General features: G+C 38.9%; 1 protein-coding gene and 1 long non-coding RNA gene across 4 annotated transcripts in view; both read right to left on the reverse strand.

Annotated features, from left to right (window-relative positions):
* LOC105434317 (uncharacterized) overlaps nucleotides 1-22416 on the reverse strand; it is a 188833-nt gene that overhangs the window by 20214 nt on the left and 146203 nt on the right. For all 3 annotated transcript variants that reach the window (XM_089085156.1, XM_011650005.3, XM_089085157.1), the window contains one exon: nucleotides 21008-21141. In XM_089085156.1, the coding sequence (XP_088941282.1) occupies nucleotides 21008-21141 (134 nt within the window). The remainder of the gene's footprint in view (nucleotides 1-21007; nucleotides 21142-22416) is intronic.
* LOC105434316 (uncharacterized) lies at nucleotides 122-21001 on the reverse strand. The gene is made up of 2 exons (XR_968603.3): nucleotides 10767-21001; nucleotides 122-10345 (listed from the first exon to the last, which is right to left on the reverse strand). It is a non-coding gene; the product is annotated as an uncharacterized LOC105434316 (long non-coding RNA).

Consider the following 22416-nt stretch of genomic DNA (forward strand, 5'->3'; position numbering starts at 1 on the left):
ATATCCATATCGAAAATAGCCGCAATTCATTGGTCCCGATTATAGTGTCGACAACGTTAATTACAATGAAATAACAGCCACTGTGGTACCGATTTCAGGTTCGTCGAGCATTTCAATGATCCTTTCTCTCTCTCTCTCTCTCTCTCTCTCTCTCTCTCTCTCTTTCGTTTCCCCTTTGATTGTCCAGAAGCACTAATCGCGACTCGCGAATTCTATTATTAATCGCAGTATGCGTCAGCACAGCCTAATTGCAAAATTCAAAACTGACATTACCAGAACGAGGCCCGGTGCCGCTATCAATCAATCACGCTTAGCGCACTCGCGTTTCATTCCGATCTCTGATTTTGTGGCTTGCATTAACAGTTCCGCGCTTTCCCCTCATATACCCTGAGCATTCCCTCGTTTTCTCTTCCATCCGTTATATCGTTTCCGTTCGCCTATCTCGCGTCGTGTGTCCGTTACCGCTCTCCGGAATACGCACTCTCCGTGCACCTAGATATGCCTCCTTCGATGTGCGAACACGCGTGTATGTTTGATGAGTCACTTGCCGCGACATGACACACTGCATAATTCATCTGCATGCGCCATTTGCGCGACGGTCAGACGGCTTGACGTACTGGTTGAATTTTGATTCACCGTCAACCCAAAGGCTCAAAGGGGAGAGGGATATTTCATGACATGATGTCGCCAGATGAAATCTGATTTCTGATCTTTCCCATGATCGCTGAATTCAGAATCTACGCGTTGACGCGACATATTTTTCATTCCTCTGACTGTTATTAATAAAACCAAAAGCGTTTTATATTGTAAATTGTATTCAAATTGTTCTCATGATTGCTATTACGAAAAAATTAGATAAACGTTCAGCAAAATGCAGCTTTAGTTTAATTTTTATTTTTACTTTCAGACAGGATTTTTTATTAAAATACTTAACGTAAAATAAAATACTTAACTATTAAAAAATTTGATTTGTCGCCATTAAAACGACAATGTTCTCCTTTGGCGATGGCATGACATCTTCGTATCCAATAAATTCCAGTAGCTCGCGATCGTACGGTCGTTATTCGGCCTGCGATCGCAATGAGAGAGATAAACTTTTATCTTTATATCTTTTATATTTAAAAGAAGAGAACGCGCGAACGTAAGAGGACTCTCGCTCGCGTTTTCAAAGAGGAGACGGAGTGTCGGGAGGAGTTTGGATGGAACGAAGGATGAGCGCGGAGATGAGGGGTTTTATAGTATTTTGCGAGCTCGTGCTCGATCAATGAGGCTTGAAGGCTTATAAATCCGCAGCGGTGGAGTCGGCTGAAGCTTCGTTTTATCGTCGATTTTAAGCGCCTGCCGTACACGACGCGCGCGAATCCTGTCTGCTCCGAGGTTCGATGTTGCTCGTCGATCTCTCGATTTTTCGTGATATCTTTCTCTCGTATGTATGCATGCAAGAATTCTCTTGCGAGCTATCGATCCGCGTCGAGATACGAATACGACGATGATTCCCAGCGCGATAATCGCAATTAAGGCATTTATCGTGCGTAAGTACGATCTCGGGATGTCGAGACGTCATTAATTTTATGCGACGAGTCACGTTATTCAAGTCGCAAAGACATTTCATAGCATGTTCTCGCGAAGATTATCGTCTACCATTAGTGCGCGGCAAATTTTGTTCATAAAATTATATTTTTATGATTTTTTTCGGCATATTAAAAACAAAAACGTGTAAACATTTTCCTCGTTGTAGGAAGCATGTGATTGCTAAGTGCGCGAATTACATATCAGCAGAGGAAAAGCCTTCTAAATTAGGTTGTCTTGAAAAGCAGTCAGTTTTCACGATTTTCAGTTTCGGATTATGTTTCGCTGTTTCTTTTTGTGCGTCATTCCGACTGCATCAATCGATGCTATTCAATCACGCGAATCGCTATTGGTATATAATACGTGCAGCGTGTATTAAAAGCGGTAATATTTTTCAACGCGAGTACATGTGTTTTTCACTCTCCTTTTATTCTACAGGCAAAAATAATACCGCTCGATGTAATCGTAATCCAAACTGGGTTTTGTCGTGTCATTGAAAATGACACGATGACGTCACGAATGAAATTTCGCCTCGATAATCCACGAGTGAGACGGAATTCTCTATCAACGAATTATCGGAATATTAAACTTCACTTTTATAGAGCGGTTCTACTATTTCCATCGGCAACAATTAAATTTTTTTCGCCGAACGTTCGTTCATTAAATTCATATTGATTCAATTATAGTGCTTGCATAAAATTACAGAAAAATGCGGACATAGCTCACATTCGAAAATAAAAATAAAAAAGATATAAAGCATTTACCAACTGTTCAATTATTTTTTAGAGTACATCAATCATACACACATCATTACAAAAAAAAATTCATTCCAATATCTCGAAATGTAACACAATTCTTTTTTGTTACATACATGTACGTTATGTCAAACGTAACAAGATCATTCGCATTTTCCATTTTCTTCTCGCGAGCTTTATTTTAAAAAATTCAAGATATACAACACAATTGGAAACATAACGTACAACTACCATCATTATCTAGATAGTTAAAAATATCTAGCCGTGAAAATGTAGACCAATTGCGCAGAGGATCGTCGGCGGTGGTAACAGCTGCTCAGACCGACATGGCGATGGAAGGCGAATGCCGCTCGAGTCGGATCGCACGGGAAGAAGTATCCTTTCCGTAATTGGTCGCGAATGCTTTCCGCCATTTATCGGCTAGCAAAAAGCGAGCGGTCTCTCTTTCACGCTCGATCGACCTTAACCGTTTCCACGACGTGCTAATCGCCGACGTCGTTTAACACCCCGTCTCTCGCTCTCCGACCGCACCAGCCGACGACTGTGAAATCAGATGATCAATCAAGCGATTCACATATTTCACTGCTTTGTCGCGGTCGCGCTCGTCTTCCGACACGTCGTAGCAATCTCAAATGTATTTCACGCATTTCACGCTTGTAAATTCCGATCGTCCGCGAATCATTCGTATCGTTGTGATTCTAATGATAGTATTTCTGTAATCGTGAAATAATATATCGTGCGAATAGTCGATAATGATTTCTTTTCAATATTCTCTTTTTAATATTCTTGTATTCTCTAAGTATGTATTATTACGTATTTATATACGTGAATTTGTAACGTAAATTTATTTATTAAATAACAGCCGTACCTTGTTTAATTAAATTTTATTCACAGCTCGTATTATAATATATTTATTTGACAGTATTTTATCTCAAAACTGATGAATATTACTATCGTTTTGTAGATTTAAAGCAAAATGTCCGTATTAGTAATCACATTACGATGAATCTCAAATTATCACGAAACAACAACACTTTTCGAAGCAAAACATTAGTTGTATAAATTTATCCCCCGTATACAGTAATACTATATAATTCCTATCCGGGATCGAGATTCGCAACGTAAATACATAAATTATGATACGATATTAATTTAATAAATTCGCCATATATTTTATGCACTAATCAGATAAACTCACTGCATACATATATTTTATAATTTTATACACTTGTCGCGTATGCATAAAGTATTTTGCGTATTATATTGCGTTTTGGCAATATCATCTGATAATATGCCAGATTCCTCTTTGCGCGTCGATTCCTCTATTTTAATGCAACTTTCTGCAACTCGAGAAAACTCGCCGCGGTGATAGCGATGGTAGCTTTTTCTCGCAAACTTCTTCTCCCTTTTCCTCGCGAGGGAGTCTTTCTTTTATCTTCAGGATACTCTCTCGTCCTCCATTGGCGAATATATCCCGGAGGGAAAGTTAAATGAATATTCAGGACCGTCGAGGCGCGTTTACATTCAGTTCAGCTACTCGTGTGCGAGGATGTAAACGAGCGATCGTGCAACATCGATCCGTCTCACTTACCTTCCCTACGTTTCTCGTATGCGGCAGAAAAAAGATTGGTTTATACTACTAATTCTTCTTTAATAGAAACGTGTGTATCAACTCGCGCGTCTCTCTACAATTTGACAATTTTGATTAATCAATCAAATAACGCAATTGATATACAAATGATAAATAACATTTCTTCTTGAATTCTAATTTTGTTATATAACTCTATTACATCATTTATCAGCGCGTCATTGAATAAACGAATAATCGATTATTATTATGTTCGCAAAAAGAATTATGAAGAAAATAACGATTTATTTTAATGCTTGATATGGTTTTCACGATTCATAGTTGTGCTGCTGACAGATAAAAATATACCATGAAAATATTATCGCAATTTTTTAGAATTGGCTGCATATGTCGTAAACATACGTTCCTACTGACTAAAAGAATTAATAGGATTGCGTTACACAATACACGGTTGCATGCGCAAATCTATTCCATTTTTTTGTAAACATTGAAATATTGTTGAAGATAGAAAATTGTTTTTATCCACGATCCATGGACAAGGGCGGAAATTTGCTCTACGACTTTATATAATTCAAGATTCGAGGAAAGACTGAGGGAGAGATGGAGATAGTGAGAGAAAGAGAGAGAGAAATTAGAATTGGAGAATTGCAAAACACTATTTTGAATTTCATAGCGACGGTGCCCGGGATTCTGAAATTAATCAGATTCAGTCGCACAATTCTGATTATAGAGTCCGTAATTTGATTTATATCCACGTTATCGTCGTGCCATTTATTTTACGATACGGTATACCGCCGGACGCCGTAAACGGGTGAGGTACTTCGCGTACTGGAATGAACTTGGCCGACCCTAGCTGGCTCTAGGGTAATTTATCAAATTGCATGCTGGTAATCGTTATTACAGCGCGGCCAGCTATTATCGCGGCCAAATCTCAATTCGCGTTGCCTTTTAGCGGGCCATAATTGGGCCGTTAACGTGTATCGCGTACACTTGCTAGGGCTTTTTACGGCATTTCGCAAGATAAGTTAACGCAAATGCGCAATATCAACAAATGGGGAGAGTTGGCATGTTGCAATCTTAATAGAATTGTATAGCGGACTATCGATCGAGAGGTGTGCGTAAACTGGGGTGCGACAAATTAGGGTTGCCTCCTAAAGGGATGGAAAGATATTTAAGTATTGATGTGGATACCAAAATGGATTATTTAATATCAGCGTGAATTTTGATCTCGTTATTTCGTATGGGCTTACACTGTCGTCAACGAAATTAATTGGAGCGATGGAAATGCTTTCCGCCGTGCGTTTAATATAACGTAGAATCATTCCTATGTAAAATTCCTCTGCCATCGTTTAGCTTCGTTAAACAATTTCTAAACCGAAATATTTCGATATTTATATATTTCACTATTTTGATATTTACTAACGTCGTACGTACGATAAATAGCGTTGAATAATTCCGTGGATATTTTGATTACGTTATAGGTACATTAATAAACGTTTCCATATCGCCGCAAATATAATAGTTGCAAAAGGGAAACACACCGTAATTAACGTGTAGCCGGCATTCATAAGCCACCACGAGCGTGACGCGCAAAGAGTGAGTGTACGAGCGGTGAGGGAGAGGGAAAACATTTCACGAAGTTAATGAATTCCTATGGGAATGCCGTAGAACTGGCTTCGGGCCATTAATACGGTCCATTCACAAACACAACTCTTCGTTCTCTCATGCCAGGCGCCCTCGTTAAAACTTTCGAAGCGCGCGAGCATCTCCACGTTGGAGGACGAAAAAAGAGGAAGTTCCCTTCGTATAAAAACAAACGGAGGGTGCCTGTAACCAACCCCTTCCTTTTTTCAACAACGGACAAGCCGCAAGTCCTTATGCAGCTTTCACGTTTTACAGGGGAGACATGGGGTTCGCGACGTTTACGAATATTATCCTCGACGAGCTACTTCTATGTGTCGGAAAATGCTGTCCCGAGTGCTAATGAAACATTTGGTGACACAACATTGTGAAACATGCCTGTCTGCTTACTCTCGATGGAACGGACAATCGCATCGGCATGTCTGGATTATCAAATATCTCGGTTATTCATTCTTCTCTATAGAGAAGATGATGCGTGGTAAAATTGTTATAAGGAAAAAACTAATATACTTTGTATCACTTTCTGTCATCACTTGATCCTTTTAATCGTTTCATTTTAGATAATTGGATTGTGTGAAAGGAGAGATTAAAAGTCGTATGAAATATTTAAGACGAATATTTTAGATACTTTTCATACGTATGGTATGTATATTCGAGGAGCCAGCTGGTCTCAATTGAAGTGAGAATCCGTCAGGATAAGTTGGAACGAAACATATGCTACTGGAAAATTACCAGCTTGTGATATCCATTAATTTTACGGTGAGACTAAAATAAATATGCCAAAATTACATATGCCTCGCACGTGTTCCTACCTTGCCATTATCTTGAGTGGACACTCGGATAATCGTGCAGGTATACTCGGCACGAAAGCGTTCTGGGAGCTAATTAAATATTTAGCTTGCACCCACCACGAGCTAATTCATACGCGAATATAACTGTTTGCATTTTTGGCCGAGAGATTAAATGAACATTAATTATCAGTTGCACACGTATGTCGGAATGTTATTTCTCAAACGCTCGTTGACTTTTTTCTACAGTAGATTTATCTCTGTGTCCATTTGACATCGTATGGAAAATTCTGTTTTCTCGGCCAAATGGTCATGTTCAGTTTCCTTTCTGTTTCAATTGAGAATAAGAATTTTTTTAAGGAAACATGGGACACATATTGCGCAGCTCTATTTATGTAATATCAAAATCTATGTTACGAATATTATTAATATTTATTATATGCAGGTGTGTATTCGCGTGAATGGGAGCAGTGCTTTTATCCACTGTTTGCTATTTCGACGAGAGCGCTTTCGCATTATATGACTTTCTTCGCATAGCAAAGTTTACAGGAAAGTCTATAGGAAATTTATGGAAACGTCTGTGGAAACGCTATAGAATTTTATTTCGACGGCATGCACGAGGTGCATATCGTTAGAAAATCAAACAAGCTTTGGATAATAGATTCCGCAATGTTGAAAATATTTTCCTGGCTTGTTGTTCCCGATCGTATATTCGAGTCAGTTTTCGATGCTATTCAACTCGTAGCGTGCGCTCTGCAATTGTTTAGATGTTAGCATTTTTCTAGGAATAAGGAATACTTTGTAAATTTAAGGAAACGAACTTTGCGAAGCTTCCAATGCAAATAATACAAATATAATATACAATTTAAATTTACAGGTTCATGCATATAAAATTCAACTCTCATTTCTGAAGCTTGAAATTTCAAGTTTTATCTCTTATTCCTCCATTTTCCGAAGATGTCAATCTTTAATCTCTGATCTTTAGTCAAATCTTTGATCTTTAGTTCCTTAACGTTTGAATCTCGATTTTCAACTTACAAGTTGTAATTTCCCGCTGTCGATTTCAACCTGTCGTTTCCAACACGTTTTCCCGCTAATCACCGAATACGTAATGCGAAACACATTCCAATACATCCTGCGAGAAAATTCAGTATATGCACGTTCTTACTTTGTAGATACTCTCGGAATCTCGAGGAAATGGATCCGTGCGTGATCCATTGGTCGGAATAGTGGCTCGCCTTCGAAGAGCGACGCGAAGCGCGTCGGTCTCACCGTTCTGACACGTACGTATCATTTCCGCAGTAACGCATCTCGTGACGAGGGATGTCGATAAGTGGATATTGCGAGGAACAGAGAAGAGCAAAGGAATCGAGAGGGAGAGAAAAATCTCTCGTGGGAGCACCACGTACGACGCGTTACGTATATCCCTTGAACACTATGTACATCGCGATGAGTTTTTTCTCGTCTATTCTCCTTCGAATCACCATCCTTTTCAGTCCTCCCCTTGCAGCAGAGGAGGGTCAGATTAACGATTGAACCGCATCTCGTCGATCATTGCCTGGGATTTCTGCCCTCCTTCTCGCTCTTGTTTTGTATAACTCGTCAGCGCGACACGCCGATCGATGGTCAGGAATATGGCGATGTAATATAAATAATGTAATAATCCATCGTGCAATCTGGCAAATCACTTATCGCAAGGTGAATCTGATAAAAAGCCGGGAGAAAAAGAAAGACATTCTTCAATAAATGTTCCTCGCTTCAATAATTACTATTTGTTTTAGAATTATGTCCGGAAAATAATGGCTAATACTTCAGAAAGCGAATGTTCTTTATAATAATATAATAATGGGAAATGTGTTGAATAAATCGACAATGTCTGTCAATTTTGTTTCTCTTTGACGAGTACATTTTTTAATTTTGTTTAATATTCATGTTTGATCAATGCTTTGACGGAATATTCCCTGAATTCTGTATGACTTTATATTTTGCTTAACGTAGAATCGATATTACAAGTGGACAAGCTCATCGCGTCGTTAGTGAATTATACGTCCGCATGAAGCGGACCTAACGATGACAGCATCGTTAATGGATCCTTATTCGAGCTCTGTTTTAGAACGATATGTTGTGCTGACCCATTCACTCTGCATACGTGTTCTAATATATACGCATCTCCCCCCATACACACGCACACGCGCGCGCGCGTGCGCGCACGCACGCGCGCACACACACACACACACACACACACACACACACACACACACACACACACACACACACATGCACTCGTGAATGTAGGATGAAGGGATAATGGAGTATTCGAGATTTAAATTCTGTCAGGCTATAACGAAGGGAACGCTTATTACATCCCGTGGATTGGAAAAAAGAGTAAAAAACGTTATATATTTTGCAGCACACAAAAAGGATGAATAATTTTACTAAACTGCGAGAAATCGCGGTTAATATCGTTGATAAATAACTTAACAGACTTTACGAGATATGGAAGATTAAAGGATATGTATTGCGGTATTGTATGTATATTGCGGTAATAGACACGAGACATGACTTGTAAAAAATTATAATCTTTCTAAAAAAACCAATTTTATTCGACGTAAATCGAATAAAATTTATAAGATCAAACTCGTCGAGAATTTAACGTAATTTATCGAGAGAAGTACTTTTAATAAAAATCTCGCGTAGAATCTTATACTCAGAATCTTTAGCGAGAATACTTTGTCAGAAAATGTAACGTAACGAAATACGATTTCGGCACATATCTCAAAGTTCTTGAGATGACGTTTGCAATAAAACGGTGTGTCGTTCCGTTTGTCGGGGCGGAAGAGATGCCGGTTTCGAACGAGAGGAAAGCGAGATTAAGCGACCTTGGAGTGGCAATCCTCGTCGATTCGCGCGATCGTCTCGTTGCACGACTCTGCGGAAGTGAGGTACAACACCGAGAGCGACGTTTTTCTTTTTTTTTTTTTCCCGTAATAAAAGGAAAAAAGAGCGAGATGTATCGTCTCGTTCTTGCGGTAGGTCGAAATCAGTGCGCGATAGGCGCGCGCGGCCGGAAAATCGATGGCCGGTATCGGCTATGCGGATACGCGCGGCATAAATCTCCGCGTCTCGTGTTTTTTTCCTTCTTTCTCTCTTTCTTTTTTTTTTTTTTTTCGTTCCCCACCCACCGGTTGCACGTTTCCTATCGGGCTTTTTCCGGCCGCTCTCCGGTTGCGCGAACGCGCGTGGTCTTATCGGTGTTTCCGTAAAAATTCATTGCTCGTACGAGCCTGGATAAGCAACGCGGGGAATCGGTCAAGAATACTTTGCGAGCCGGCGGACTTTTACGCGGCCGAGCCACAGGTCGAGAGCTCTACTCTCTCTTTACATCGCGCACCGGGCTGTGCGAAACGATTTTCAGCTTCGATTGTCAATTTAGAGCTTCCGACGTGAATATCGGAAACAGATTTTTGTCGACTTTCAGGCAATCGTTACCGTACGCAAAATGTGCGAGTCGTTTAGTATCTTTATCTCCAAAATGCGCGAGGTGGTATCTTCCAGTTCTTTTAGACACTCGGTACAAACGGTATTGCAGTTTTCTCGCAAAATGAGTTTCGAAATAACGAAAATAAAGGGAAGCTATACTTTAACGTCACGATTGTATTATTGCGAATCTATTGCAATGCGTACAATGCGTATAGTTGTCTTTCTTCCAATGTTGAATATTATCTCAAGTTGCACGGCTTCTCAAGTTGCAAATATTCTATATTTTGTCGCGTATATGTCTCTCTCTCTCTCTCTCTCTCTCTCTCTCTCTCTCTCTCGTTTTCTCTCGTCTTTAATGTATTTAATTTCCCTACTGCTCTTCAGATGTAACTTTTCTGCATTACGTCTGTATTCTATACGACGAAATCAGAGTAAAACGCGATTCAAGAAACTTTATTAAACTCTTCTGCGAGATCCTCCACGCAATCAGTGTTTTCTTTCCTTTCACGGCAAATTGCTGATTCCTAGAAGCAAAGTCGCGCGGTTGAAAGTACTTCGTAGGCGAAGTTACGAGGCCAGTTGCAATCAAGTTAACATAAATACTCGCTGAGCTACGGGAAGTATATTTGCATAACAAGAACTTTTGGAATTGAGTGTCGAGGAAATTTTCAAGGGGAGCTACGCGGAGCACTCTGGTATTGAATAAGCGCGAGGTTGCCTGACGAGTTGCAAAATGTTACTTGATCCTATTGTTACCGTTCAAGTTTTAACATCTTTTTCTTTAACGCATATTAGCTATAACTTGCATTGTTAACTATTTATTAGAATATATATAAATCGTGCATGATATCGTCTTTTTGAACTGTTAAAATTACATTTAACATTTAACATTTAACATTTATTGTATTTATGTCTACTTAATGAATTCATATTTAACAGACATACCGTAGAACTATTGTTTTTCCAAACTGGAGCTACCGAACATATAGATCTTTTTCTCGATGTTATGATTGCATATTATTCTTCGAGAACTCGAGAAGGCTCGGGGACTTTCCAAGTAGAATAGATTTCACTTTCCGTCTTTGAGTGAATTGATTATCGCACTGCGGTTTCCCGCAGGCAGACGTAGCTCCGAGCAAGTGTTCCGCGAACAGTCGAGAAGAAAGACCTACAGCCATAGGTTTACTCGAAATGTTCAACGAGGCGTAAGGAACTCGTTTCCAAAATCTATCAGAGCTTCAGATTGGAATCTCACGGTAATTTCGCAGCGGTTTTCCTTGTAACACGTGCACTTCATGCATTGCAACTGACGTTGCTGTTGGACAGATAACGTCTCAACCTCCACGTAATCTTTGACTCTGAGTGATAGTGTTAAATTATAACAGCTTAATTACAGTTTGAACATCAAAATATTATATAACAATGAGACATACAATTGACATACAATTTTTATACAGCTTCTGTCTATTATTTTTAAGTAATTATTTTTAAGGTAAAATATATAATTATAATTAGAATTAATCATTTATTAGCAATAATTCTCACTTTACATGCGTGATCTTTGCACTTTATTATCGGTAGCTTAAACGAGGATCATAGGTAGCGCACAACGCGCGATAAGCACGTTGCAAAACACAATGCGATACTCATTGCATGTAGTTGTATTTATATCAAATACGCATTATATCGCCCAAGACAATACGTGAAGAGACACACGCGGATCATTAGCATTCGCGCACGAGAATCGCGAATGGCGCGATAATCAGCGCACGTGCGCGGGCGAGTCAATGCAATAATCAGGCCGAGCCTTCCTTCCGAGCGTTAACGACGCTCGAGATTCGTGATTTCGTGTTTACTTCCGGTCACGTGCGTCGGATCGCGGATTTGCTTTCTCCCCGAGCACGTGCACGGGCGCGAGCTCGCGCACGCCTGATGCACGCGTGTCTTTGCTTACGTGTGTCCACAAGGAAACACACGCGCTGACCATTACACTGCCAGCTACGTGACAAGGTTTACGGTACGCGCGCGCGCGCGCGCGCACGTGTGTGTGTGTGTGTCTATTTGTGTACCAAGTCCGCAATGGGGAATATCGCCGTGCAATATTGAGTGAATCTAATGAGGGGTATGCCCCCGTGCCGGTATTAATACTGCTAATCCAATTAGTTGATAATCTGCAGTGCTCAAATGTGACCAGGGCTATTAATAGGAATCGGTTAACATGTCGCGACGAAGAGTATTAGACCCGCCGGATTAGCTCTTAGACGAACCAATGTGGTCCCCTGGGGGAACACGGAGGATAGGGAAGATGGAGAGCAGTTTTATAGCGGCGTGTTCTAGTAGAGTTCGCAAGATAGATGATGAAAAATGACACGAACGAAATCTATTAAGTGGAGCCTTGACTTTACGTCTACGTTAAAATGAAATTTATGCCGAATTAATTCTCTTATCGAATCATACGTATAATTCGTATTATTGCTATAATAGTTGAATTCCATTGTCATGAAGAGCTCGATCCTTCGAGCTATTTGTATGCTGTAGCATGATAATATAGATGTTTATTAGAATTAATTTATCGTCATGTTGAAACGTTCAGTTGCTAAATTATCAATGTGGACTATTTGTAATAGTATACGCTGAGATATTTATAATGTGGCTACACATAATAGTTAGATTGGAAACCATCGAATTCATATTGTCACGCATAACAATAACATATTATTTAAGTATAAATTTCATACAATAGATAGATAAAATTATTATTAATATTTCATTAAGAGTAATTATAAATTTTGTAGATATGCATTGTATTTTGTACGATTGCCAATCGTGAATACTGAATTAATCTGCACTGATCTTGGACAACCAGACAGATAATTTTATTGTATTCGAATTGGATTCTTTCTCTCTTTCTCTATCATCGTCTATGTCGACTGTGTCTGAATTAATCAAATCTTTTAGTTTACTTTATGTCCAATGAATCGAGGAAACGAGTACGTTTATCCCATTTTCCGTTCCTGATGAATATCATGGCGTTGCGATCCAGCGGACAGCAAGATATTAATAATTTCATTTCCTGTCCAATCAACGGAACCCGTTGCTTTTTCTTCCTCTATATCGCGCTATTTGTCATCGGGTTCCGTGATAGAAATTAAGGAGGGGTCTTACTGCAGCGAGACCTACACGGAGACGATAGCAGTGTTCAATCGATCGATCGGTCGGACACGTAATCAAGTTCGAGGAAAACAAGAAAATGCGGCCATTCGATACCGAATAAATTGTTTCCTAGTTGCCACGTGTAGATTGCTTTTGTCTCTCAAACAGAGGGGCACCGTATTTTCTGCTAAGAAGATTAACTGTCCTTTATATTTATATATCGGCTTCTATTAAGTGAAATTTGCACGTATATGAAAAATCATACCAACATTTGTTTTGTTTCTATTTTATTTCAGAATTTCTCAAATTAACATTTGTCATAGAAACCTATATGCCGCAATGAGTATAGTGTTGTTTATGTCTGTTGATAATTAATTAGCGCTAAATTTTATCAATTTAATTTGACCTAATTTTATAAATTTTTGTAAACGATACAGATGTAAACATTGATATTACAGAATACTATGATACTGATATAGATCTTTTAAAAACAGAAAAGAAAACAGTATAATTACATAACATGTAATTATTGCATTGACAGTTGAATGTATCTCAGATTACCTATATTTTTCCTGTACAGATTCTTCGACTAGTTCGAAATTGAGTTTTCCTACATTAAACTTTCGCGGTTTAAACGTAGGTTCAAAAATAGTGTGACGTTTTTTCGAAACTTTTTATACAAACTCCAATAGCAACTTTTACGATGTCGAGTTTTAACTTTGACGTTTGCTAATGAACCTAAAAACGTCGAAGAAAAACCAACATGCATCGCGCAAGCGAACTACTCGGCGTGCAAGAAATCGGAGCAAACGGCAAAGGGCACGACATAAAAAAGGGAAAAAAAAATGACAAGACGAGTCGGGAAAAACTACCTGCATAGCAGTATGCACACGCGCGATTCTTCCTGTTCACTTTATTTCTCTCGCAGAGAGTGTCGTGGCTTAGGTGAGAAAGCGAAACGCATTTCTCAGCGAAAGCGTTTCGAATTTTCCCCATCGACGAAAACAGGATCAAAGCTGTCTCTGGTAAAGAGGGCCCTCGAGACCCCGCCCTTACCATTCGATCCTCCCGCGCCTTTTTTCGTTTGTGCGCGATTCGCGATTCCCTTTTCGCCCTTTCTACCCTTTCCTCCCTTTCCTCTCCGAGTTCACCTCTTTTCGCAGCACATTCAACGATAATGAATTTTAAACGATTATTCGTTTTAATTTCCCTCTTTTTCGATCATTCAAAAGACACACGTATGCGATGTAACAAAACCGAGAACAGTCGTCTCTCAGAAGAGACAGAATGCTATCGATTAGATCGAAGCGTCCGGCTCACCGGGAAGCGCATTTTTCTCGAAAGGGTTACATTTCATTGGCTGCACCTGTCATTCTTCCCGGACGTTGCATCACGTTTTCACAAAAGATACGAGAATGTTTCGTGATGTTTGGCGCTGAAAAATTTCAGAGCGTTGGACGATACTAAAAACAACGGAAGTCATGTAACAGGAATAGGAACAATGACTGAAACTACAATCGATAAACCGTGTTCGTTGCTTCCACCACTATCTAGATCATAAAACTGGGTCAGCCGTTTTATCCTCTTGCGTGTATCGAGATACTATCATGTTTATCGATGATTTCCCAACGGCGATCGAGTGGACTTTTAAATAATGGAAAATATCGCATACTTTTCGTAGTCTTCGGTTCTTACACGTCTTTTCTCTTTTCAACTTGTATATGTTCTTTTATAATATTTTGTAATATTTCAATGTTATACACACATACACATACACACACACACACACACACACACACACACACACACACACACACACACACACACACACACACACTGTATATGGTATTGTACTTTGTATATTCTACTCGTAAAAAATAATTCCTCGATTCTACGTTTCTATTTTGTTTTTAATTGTTCACGGTAAAATTATTAATTTTTCTATATAAAAGAAAAATGAATTTCAAATTCATGAAACTTTGCGAATAACTATGATTAAAAGCCACCGGCTCGAAGTGCGACGATCTGAAATGGTCTCACGTGCACTGCGGTTTCGTACAAGTCGACTTTACGTTGTTTATCGGGCCGATCTCCCACCGGCGTTTTGATCCTGACGCCAGGACTCCCGATGGACCGTGCGGAATTTCGGTCGCTTGCGTTCACGAAATACACGTGGTATATAGGTACATGCGTATACAACGGCGAATGTATACTGTTCCCACGAGTCTGACCAGCGATATATACATCGGAACACACATGTCTGCAACGATCTCATGCGAAAACCTCGTGTTACATATGAAGTTGCAGTAATCGAACACGCGAGTGCCAAAGATAATTTTCTCGTCTTGAGGATCTTGAAGAAACGATCTCTTTCTCTATAGAGACGATTTATAGCTGTTTGAATTCTCTTGCGTGCGATCTAAGACCCATTGCATCAAGATAATTGTTGGAAACTCAGTTGAGTAATTTTTATCTTTCCTCTCTCTCTCTCTCTCTCTCTCTCTCTCTCTCTCTCTCTCTCTCTGTGTGAAACTGGATTTAAGAGTGAATTAAAAGATAGGTTTATTTAATTCAAACACCTATGATAAATTTATGATATTATAATAGTTTTACTTTTATTTAATAAGTAATGTGATAATTTCACATTTCGTTTGTCACATGTTTGTCCGGTGAAGAATATCGAACAGATATTTTATATTATCGCATATTATATATCGCACGTCATCCATGAAATAAACGCAAGGAGTTGTAGAACGGCTCTTGAAGATGACTGGCTGTCACCACTCATGGAGGAAAAATGACGAGGAGATGTAAGAGACGAGATATATATAGATTCGTTCGTTGGGATTTTACGAGGATCGTAAACGTAACGAAAAGCGACGGGCGGGCATTTTTCCGTTGGTGATCCCGTGAGTATCGTGCACCGCGGATCGATCGCCTAATTTTATTGAATGCCTGAATTCGATCTGACTCGTTTGGGGTGCGATCGTGTCGGCCTGCCAAGCTTCGCAGGTTCCTGCGGGAATCTTTCTCCTCAGGATAAGGGCGAGTGCGGAATTACGATCTTTCTTCAAAAATCGTACCCGATACGAGGGAATCCTTCGCTTTCGAGTAAGAGAAAAAAACACTAATGGAAACTAGTAAGGTTTAAAGTCGATTGTTTTGTCATGTTTATTATCTTTTGGGATTTTAAAAATAGGATCATTTTATCAATTCTTAGGACTAGCCGCTTAAAAAGTAGGATAGCTTGCAAAAATTGCCGTTTTCTCTCTCTTTAAAGACAGAAATTTAAGGAAGATTTTGAGAATTTAAATTGTTTCTTTCTGAGACGTGCATATATCTGAATACCTAGACTAAGAGAAGTCTTTATTGCAAAGTTGATATACGTTAAGATCTGTTCCCGACGTTCTACGTGAATTTTTAGACATATGTCTCAGAATGAGATAATTTAAATTCGAAGTACTGCGGATTCTTCGTGAATTTTAATGACATTCTAAGAGGATCTGATAACTTTCGTGCATGAACGACGGCATCCTTTTTGACGATGAGTCTCTCTTCCAGAGTCTCTTCTCAAAATGCGTGAACCTTCCGGCAAGGACGGAGAGACAATGTTAGGTGAGAGCAATATCACGATCACACTCTTCGCAAAGAGTACAATTGCGAGGGGCTTTTTTCCAATAGTTGAAGAAATCATCCAAGGAGTGGCATATCCTGGAACAATCCAATTCAGGCAAAGCCTGTCATACTTCTAAATCCATTCAATCTTTGCTATATCTTTCCCGAATGATTCGTTTTAGTTTCGTGAAAGTATTTGTATTTTGACATATACGGCACTATGGTACGAAACACGCAAACAGGAATTCGAGAATTTGCGACGGATCCGTGCGAAGCGACTTTACACGATCTTTTTGGAATTACATTTTCAAGAGTATGGTTCCTTCTTTCGCATAAAAATATTGATTTTATTACAGGTCCCTTTATATAGGTGTTGTGTAAAGAATATAAATTGTTTCTAAAAAAGGTCTCTCCCTTGCGTAGGAGAGACTCAAACAAAAAATACATAGTCGGATTGTACAAAATCTTATATGAGATAGCGATCATATTGTAATATTAATAATTTCTTATATTTTAAATTTATGTATACCTAAAAATTTAATTTAGCACTTATCGCAAAAAAAGTCGTTCTGTTAAAAAGAAAAATTTAATAATTGTATTGTATAACGGTAATAATTAATGATTAATAATTTTATAGGCGCAGATCAGAACATAATAGATAACGTATCATTTCACGATCAGTCTCAGAATCGAATCGGAGAAATTATTTTGGATCGTTGGAAAGTTCCGCGTGACTTTCAGGGTGATTCGCTTGAAAAATGGCTGAAACTTGTTCGCGTAGGGACGTAATAATAAAGACTATTACCATCGCGCTAGTTGCTGAAAAAGCGTCGTATCATTCAAATATGGGCTCGCATTAAATCCCCATCTCGCCGATGCCAGCCATCCGTATATCATTCCGCATCAGAGAAAAAAAAGACGTGCGACCGACGTCGGATTCGAGCCATTACGTATAAAAAGTAGCGTCTGGGTGGTTTTCAGCGCAGCCATATGTCACTATATCGACCGCGCGATTGCAGTTTCGGCTCGTATGTTAATAAAAAAGCACGCAACCAGCCATTGTGTCGGCCAGCTTTACCGTACAATGCACGATAACTTACGATCGATCCATCGCTCTGTCGAAGAATGCGAAAAAATCTTGTTTCCACTTTTTCCTTCCTGTGGACGAACGATATAGTCCGTCCGCATCGCGATGCCTTTCCTATCTTGTATGAATCATAAATTCGAATTATTTGCAAACTTATATCAAGTGGCGCGCGAGGGCGAGATAAAATTGCCAAAACAGATATGTACTAGCGGGATGTGTGTAATGCTTGTGACATACGATCGATCGATATACGTGAAATATGAAAAAATCCCAATTCCGCATGTATTTTTTGCGAAGCGGATGATAAAGTCGCATTGTTGATTTTTTTCTCATTTTCTCGAAATTGTAAACTCGAATTATTGGCGAAGTAATACGGTATGCGACTGCGAAATAAAATCGAACGGAAGAATGAAGTAGACAAGAGAAAATCGTGTTGCCAACTTTGTATACTTCCTTCATTCATTCCTTGCGCGAATAAACTCAAGAAAATATACATCGATTCCAAAGAGGAAAGAGAAAAGCGCAATAAAGAATTTTCACAAAATCTTCTTTTATTGCCGGAAAAATAAAACGTCGCTATAATAAATTCGCAAGCGCATATGCATTCGCGTTTATGCATTAGTATATCGTCTATCGTTAGAAATTACGTCGAAGAAGGAACTCGGGAGCATAATAAAATAACAAATGTTACTAGTTACTGAAGCACACAGATATAGTTTGGTATGCATTATTAAAATACAGGTTTTTTTTTAAAAGTTAAAAGAAAAAGGCTTAATAGACGAGGAAATATAGAGTTTTAGACGCGTGATTTCAGGATAATTTCAAATCAGTTTTAATCTACTAATCACGTTACAATCTAAAATCTTAATCCCACGAGGGTTAATCCCCCTGCATACAAAACGCGAGTGATGCTGCGAGCAATTTACCGTTTTTCTCGAGGCGCACAGTCCGTTCTAATTTACAGGAACGCCCGCGACAATCAAAGTGCCGAGAGTGCTCCGGGCAAAAGAGAGAAATGTACTTTGCCCGCCGCTTTGTTGACGGTTCAACGGAGATTTGCTTTGGATCCAGGGACGACGATCAATTTGGCGCGAAATTACGCTTTTCTAAGGAACACATTTTGCACATTGCACGACAATCTTTTACATTTCGCCGAGCCCGTTCAGCAAACCGTCCGTGTTGCTTCTTTTTTCTTCCGCCGATTGTTCTGCGAATATTACTACGCTTCGCGTTGTTCTCGTAACGTTTCTTTCTCGGTATTAATATTTTTCAGTTGCGAACATAATGAAGCAGGAAATTGCGTGCATTGACTATTCCCTCGCGATATGTAGGTAGTGATAAAGTGAAAAATTTCAGCTTTGAAATTGTTCTGTGTGGAAATTTAGATATAAGAAAAAAAAATTGTGAATAAAGCTACAATAATTTAATAAAATTTTCTTGTTTACATAAAATTTACATAAAATTTCATTCTGGCTTTAGCATCAAAGAATTGTTTCATGTTTACAACGCGCTCCTCCTATTGAAACATTTGATCTTGAGAATTAAAAAATGCAAAGGGATGTGGCGAGACCAATCGAATTTTCGCTAAGGTAAAATTGACTTTAAATTGATCAAAGGATACTGCACGTTTTGGTTCAATCTCGTTACATCGTGCATACTTTAATGAGCGCGAATACTATACAGGCTACTCACAATATTCGTTTAGCGTATTATCTCATAGCTCTCTCGTAGAGAATTTAAATTAAGAATTAAATTTAATCATAATGCGCGAATATAAAGTTATCATGGCATTATGAAAAATTTGTTCGAACTTTGTTGCAATCATTACGCGCATATGCATATATGAGTTATGTTTAAATGAATTTAAATTTATTCCGCATCAATTTCAATTTATTTGATTTGAAGAAATCATCATTAGTGGAGTTCAAATTCGATCGAGTTTTAAAGAAATTACTTTTTTCAATGTTGCAAGATATATATATAGAAAGATGTGTTTATTATGTATGCATAATCATATTTATATATATAAAAAAGTATACATTTATAATACACTTATATAAGACACGTAAGAATAATTTTAATAAATAAACTAACAAATCAGAACGAAAATTTAAACTGGTAACGAATTAAAAGTGGAGGATTTAAATATACTTTATTACACTTTACTTAAAAAGAAAATTTGAAATCGTACCATTTTCAACCTTCGACTCAACATAACGCAACAACATAAATTTTGTGTACGAACATAGAGCAGACTTTCGTAGATTTTTCCAGATTGTCTTATTAGAAACGAGAAGAGACGGAATCTTCAAAGACGGTCTCAAATCCGTCGCACGAAACGACGAATATACAAGTCGTGAGCGGGGACAGGCCTCGGAGTCTCGATTTCGTTGTCACGGCACCAATGGAAGGAAATAAGATTTTCTCTCGACGAGGTTTTCGTTGCCGTGCCAGTGTCTTCGTGCGCGGACACTATCGCTTTCGCGCGAAATCAGATTCCGCCGCGAAAGCAGCTTACCGACGAGATCGGAGTGTATACGCGTGTACCTATCCAATCAATTCCGTCGTGTATACGTATAGGGTGCTCTGACTTTCCCGTTAACGACAGATCCCTCGGCGAAATTGGAGCCGATTTTTCCCAGTGAAAAACGTGACACGAAGTTTAACTATGATATTAGAGAACTACTTAACGTGTAAAGTTTAAGTCTTCCCGCGCAATATACCTCAAGTATGCAACGGTTCATTCAAGTATGCACATGCATAATTGAATGAATCGTTTTTTTAATTTAATTTCAAGTTTGACCAGTCAGATATGATCAGCGATATAAAGATGAATTTTTTTTCGTATGAAATTTAGAATACAAAACAACTTTATAAAACAACTTGTTTTCAAATCTTTTTCCGAAATCTACATCTTTTAGATTTCTATACCTTCCTTACTGCTATATATAAGAAAAAAATTATAAACTCTTCTTAATGCTTTCCAACGTTGAAATTAGAATGCCAATTTTTTTATTGCATTCCAACAAAAGAACTCAATCTTGTTCAAACTATGTTTGTCTTCATATTTCTGTATTAATTTCTGTATTAATTTTTAACCAACTGTAAGTAAGCGTAATTGGAGCAATAGCTTATTATCATTTTAGGATTTCTTGACATAAAGATAAATTAGCTTTACTTATATAAACTCTTAATTATTTTGATCTGAAAGAAAAATCGTGTGAAATCATTTCCCGCGGTCGGACGAGCACGTACATGTGCGATACACCGATACGGCACAGACGGCCTCGGGAAAGTTTGCTAGTGCTGGGGATGCGGAAGAGTACTTTACCGGTTCGCCGTTGATGGTCCAACGTAGATTGGCCTTAGGCACGGACGGCCAGGCAGTGCAGTTGGCAGTCACGTTCTCGCCGACGGCGTAGTGCAAGGACAGGCCTGTGATTTCCGGTCCCTTCTCCGGCAGCGCTGTGAACGTAAATTTTCCGTGTGAGGACGTGGCGAAAGTTTTCCCATAAACCAGTTACTTTCCTCCGGTTAGACTCTATAAACTTTCGACTATTACCCGGAGTTCTCCGCGTCTGTACATTCGTTCTATCTTCGTTGACGAGACGCGGTGAATAAAACAGAGAATCGGTATCTGGGCGGTCACAAGAGACCTCCTCTCTCATTGCAAGGCGCGAATTTAGTTTGATGCGAAATGAATTTTTTCCAGCATGAAAGGAATTGATTTTTAATTAAATTGGATATATAATTTTTTTTCGGTCATGATTAAACGAGACAGCTCGCGCATTGGCTCGCGCAAATATCGATTCGCACCGAATGCTTTCGCGATAAGCGTGCGAATCGCGGCTGAACAATTGCATAACTTTGAACAAATTATAAAGGTGGAAAAATAGAGATAATATAAGTTTGAATATTCTCTGTATGTTGTTTATGTAACAAATGAAATTAGGACGCAATGACAAAATAGATTGAAATGATGACTGCGCTTGTGTGGTGTGTGACCGCTCAAGCGAAAAATTATTAAATTTTATTCGCGTTTGACATAGAATACCGCGTGTGTTTACAACGGGACAATAGCCAAGAGCTATAATTCTCCGGGCAATTAATCACTCGGTGGACTAATAATTAAATCCAACGTGGTAACTGTTATGCTTTCGAAATACTATCACGTAATTTATACACAAATGTTTAATAGTTTATTATTTATATAATAAGAAATTGAATATAGATTTACACGTTGCTTACAGGCAATATTTTTAACAAGACACTTATTCACTTTATTACGTAAAATGTAAGAGAAATTGTGGATGATTTGCATCTCTTATTTCTTTCGTCGTTTCTGAGATGTTATGAAAGAAAAATCCTCTTTATTACAATGTGAAATTCTTTTCCTTCCAACAACAAAGAGATATTATTCTTAATAATTTTGATGCTCGTTGACGAGGTAATGTGTGTTCTACAATTTTTCTCAGCGCCCTCGTAATGGGCTGTCGCACACGCGTCGATCCACAATCAATTATCGGATTTATCGTGGACCGCTGTCGGGTGAGTGCGTGCCGGCGCGCTCGATGTCTCTAATAGCGTTAATTGGCACGCCGGATTATGAGAGACATTCGCGTTCGGGCGGGCGCGACCGAATGCTCAATTAAACATCCGCTCTGTTGTCCGAGTGCACGCGTTGCACCAGCACGTCGCGTTGCAACTCCGCCTGGGATTCGGTCCATTAATACCTTCCGT

The sequence above is a fragment of the Pogonomyrmex barbatus genome, unplaced genomic scaffold (genome assembly GCF_055798465.1).
Source record: "Pogonomyrmex barbatus isolate J1 unplaced genomic scaffold, ASM5579846v1 scaffold1, whole genome shotgun sequence".
NCBI lineage: Eukaryota > Metazoa > Arthropoda > Insecta > Hymenoptera > Formicidae > Pogonomyrmex > Pogonomyrmex barbatus.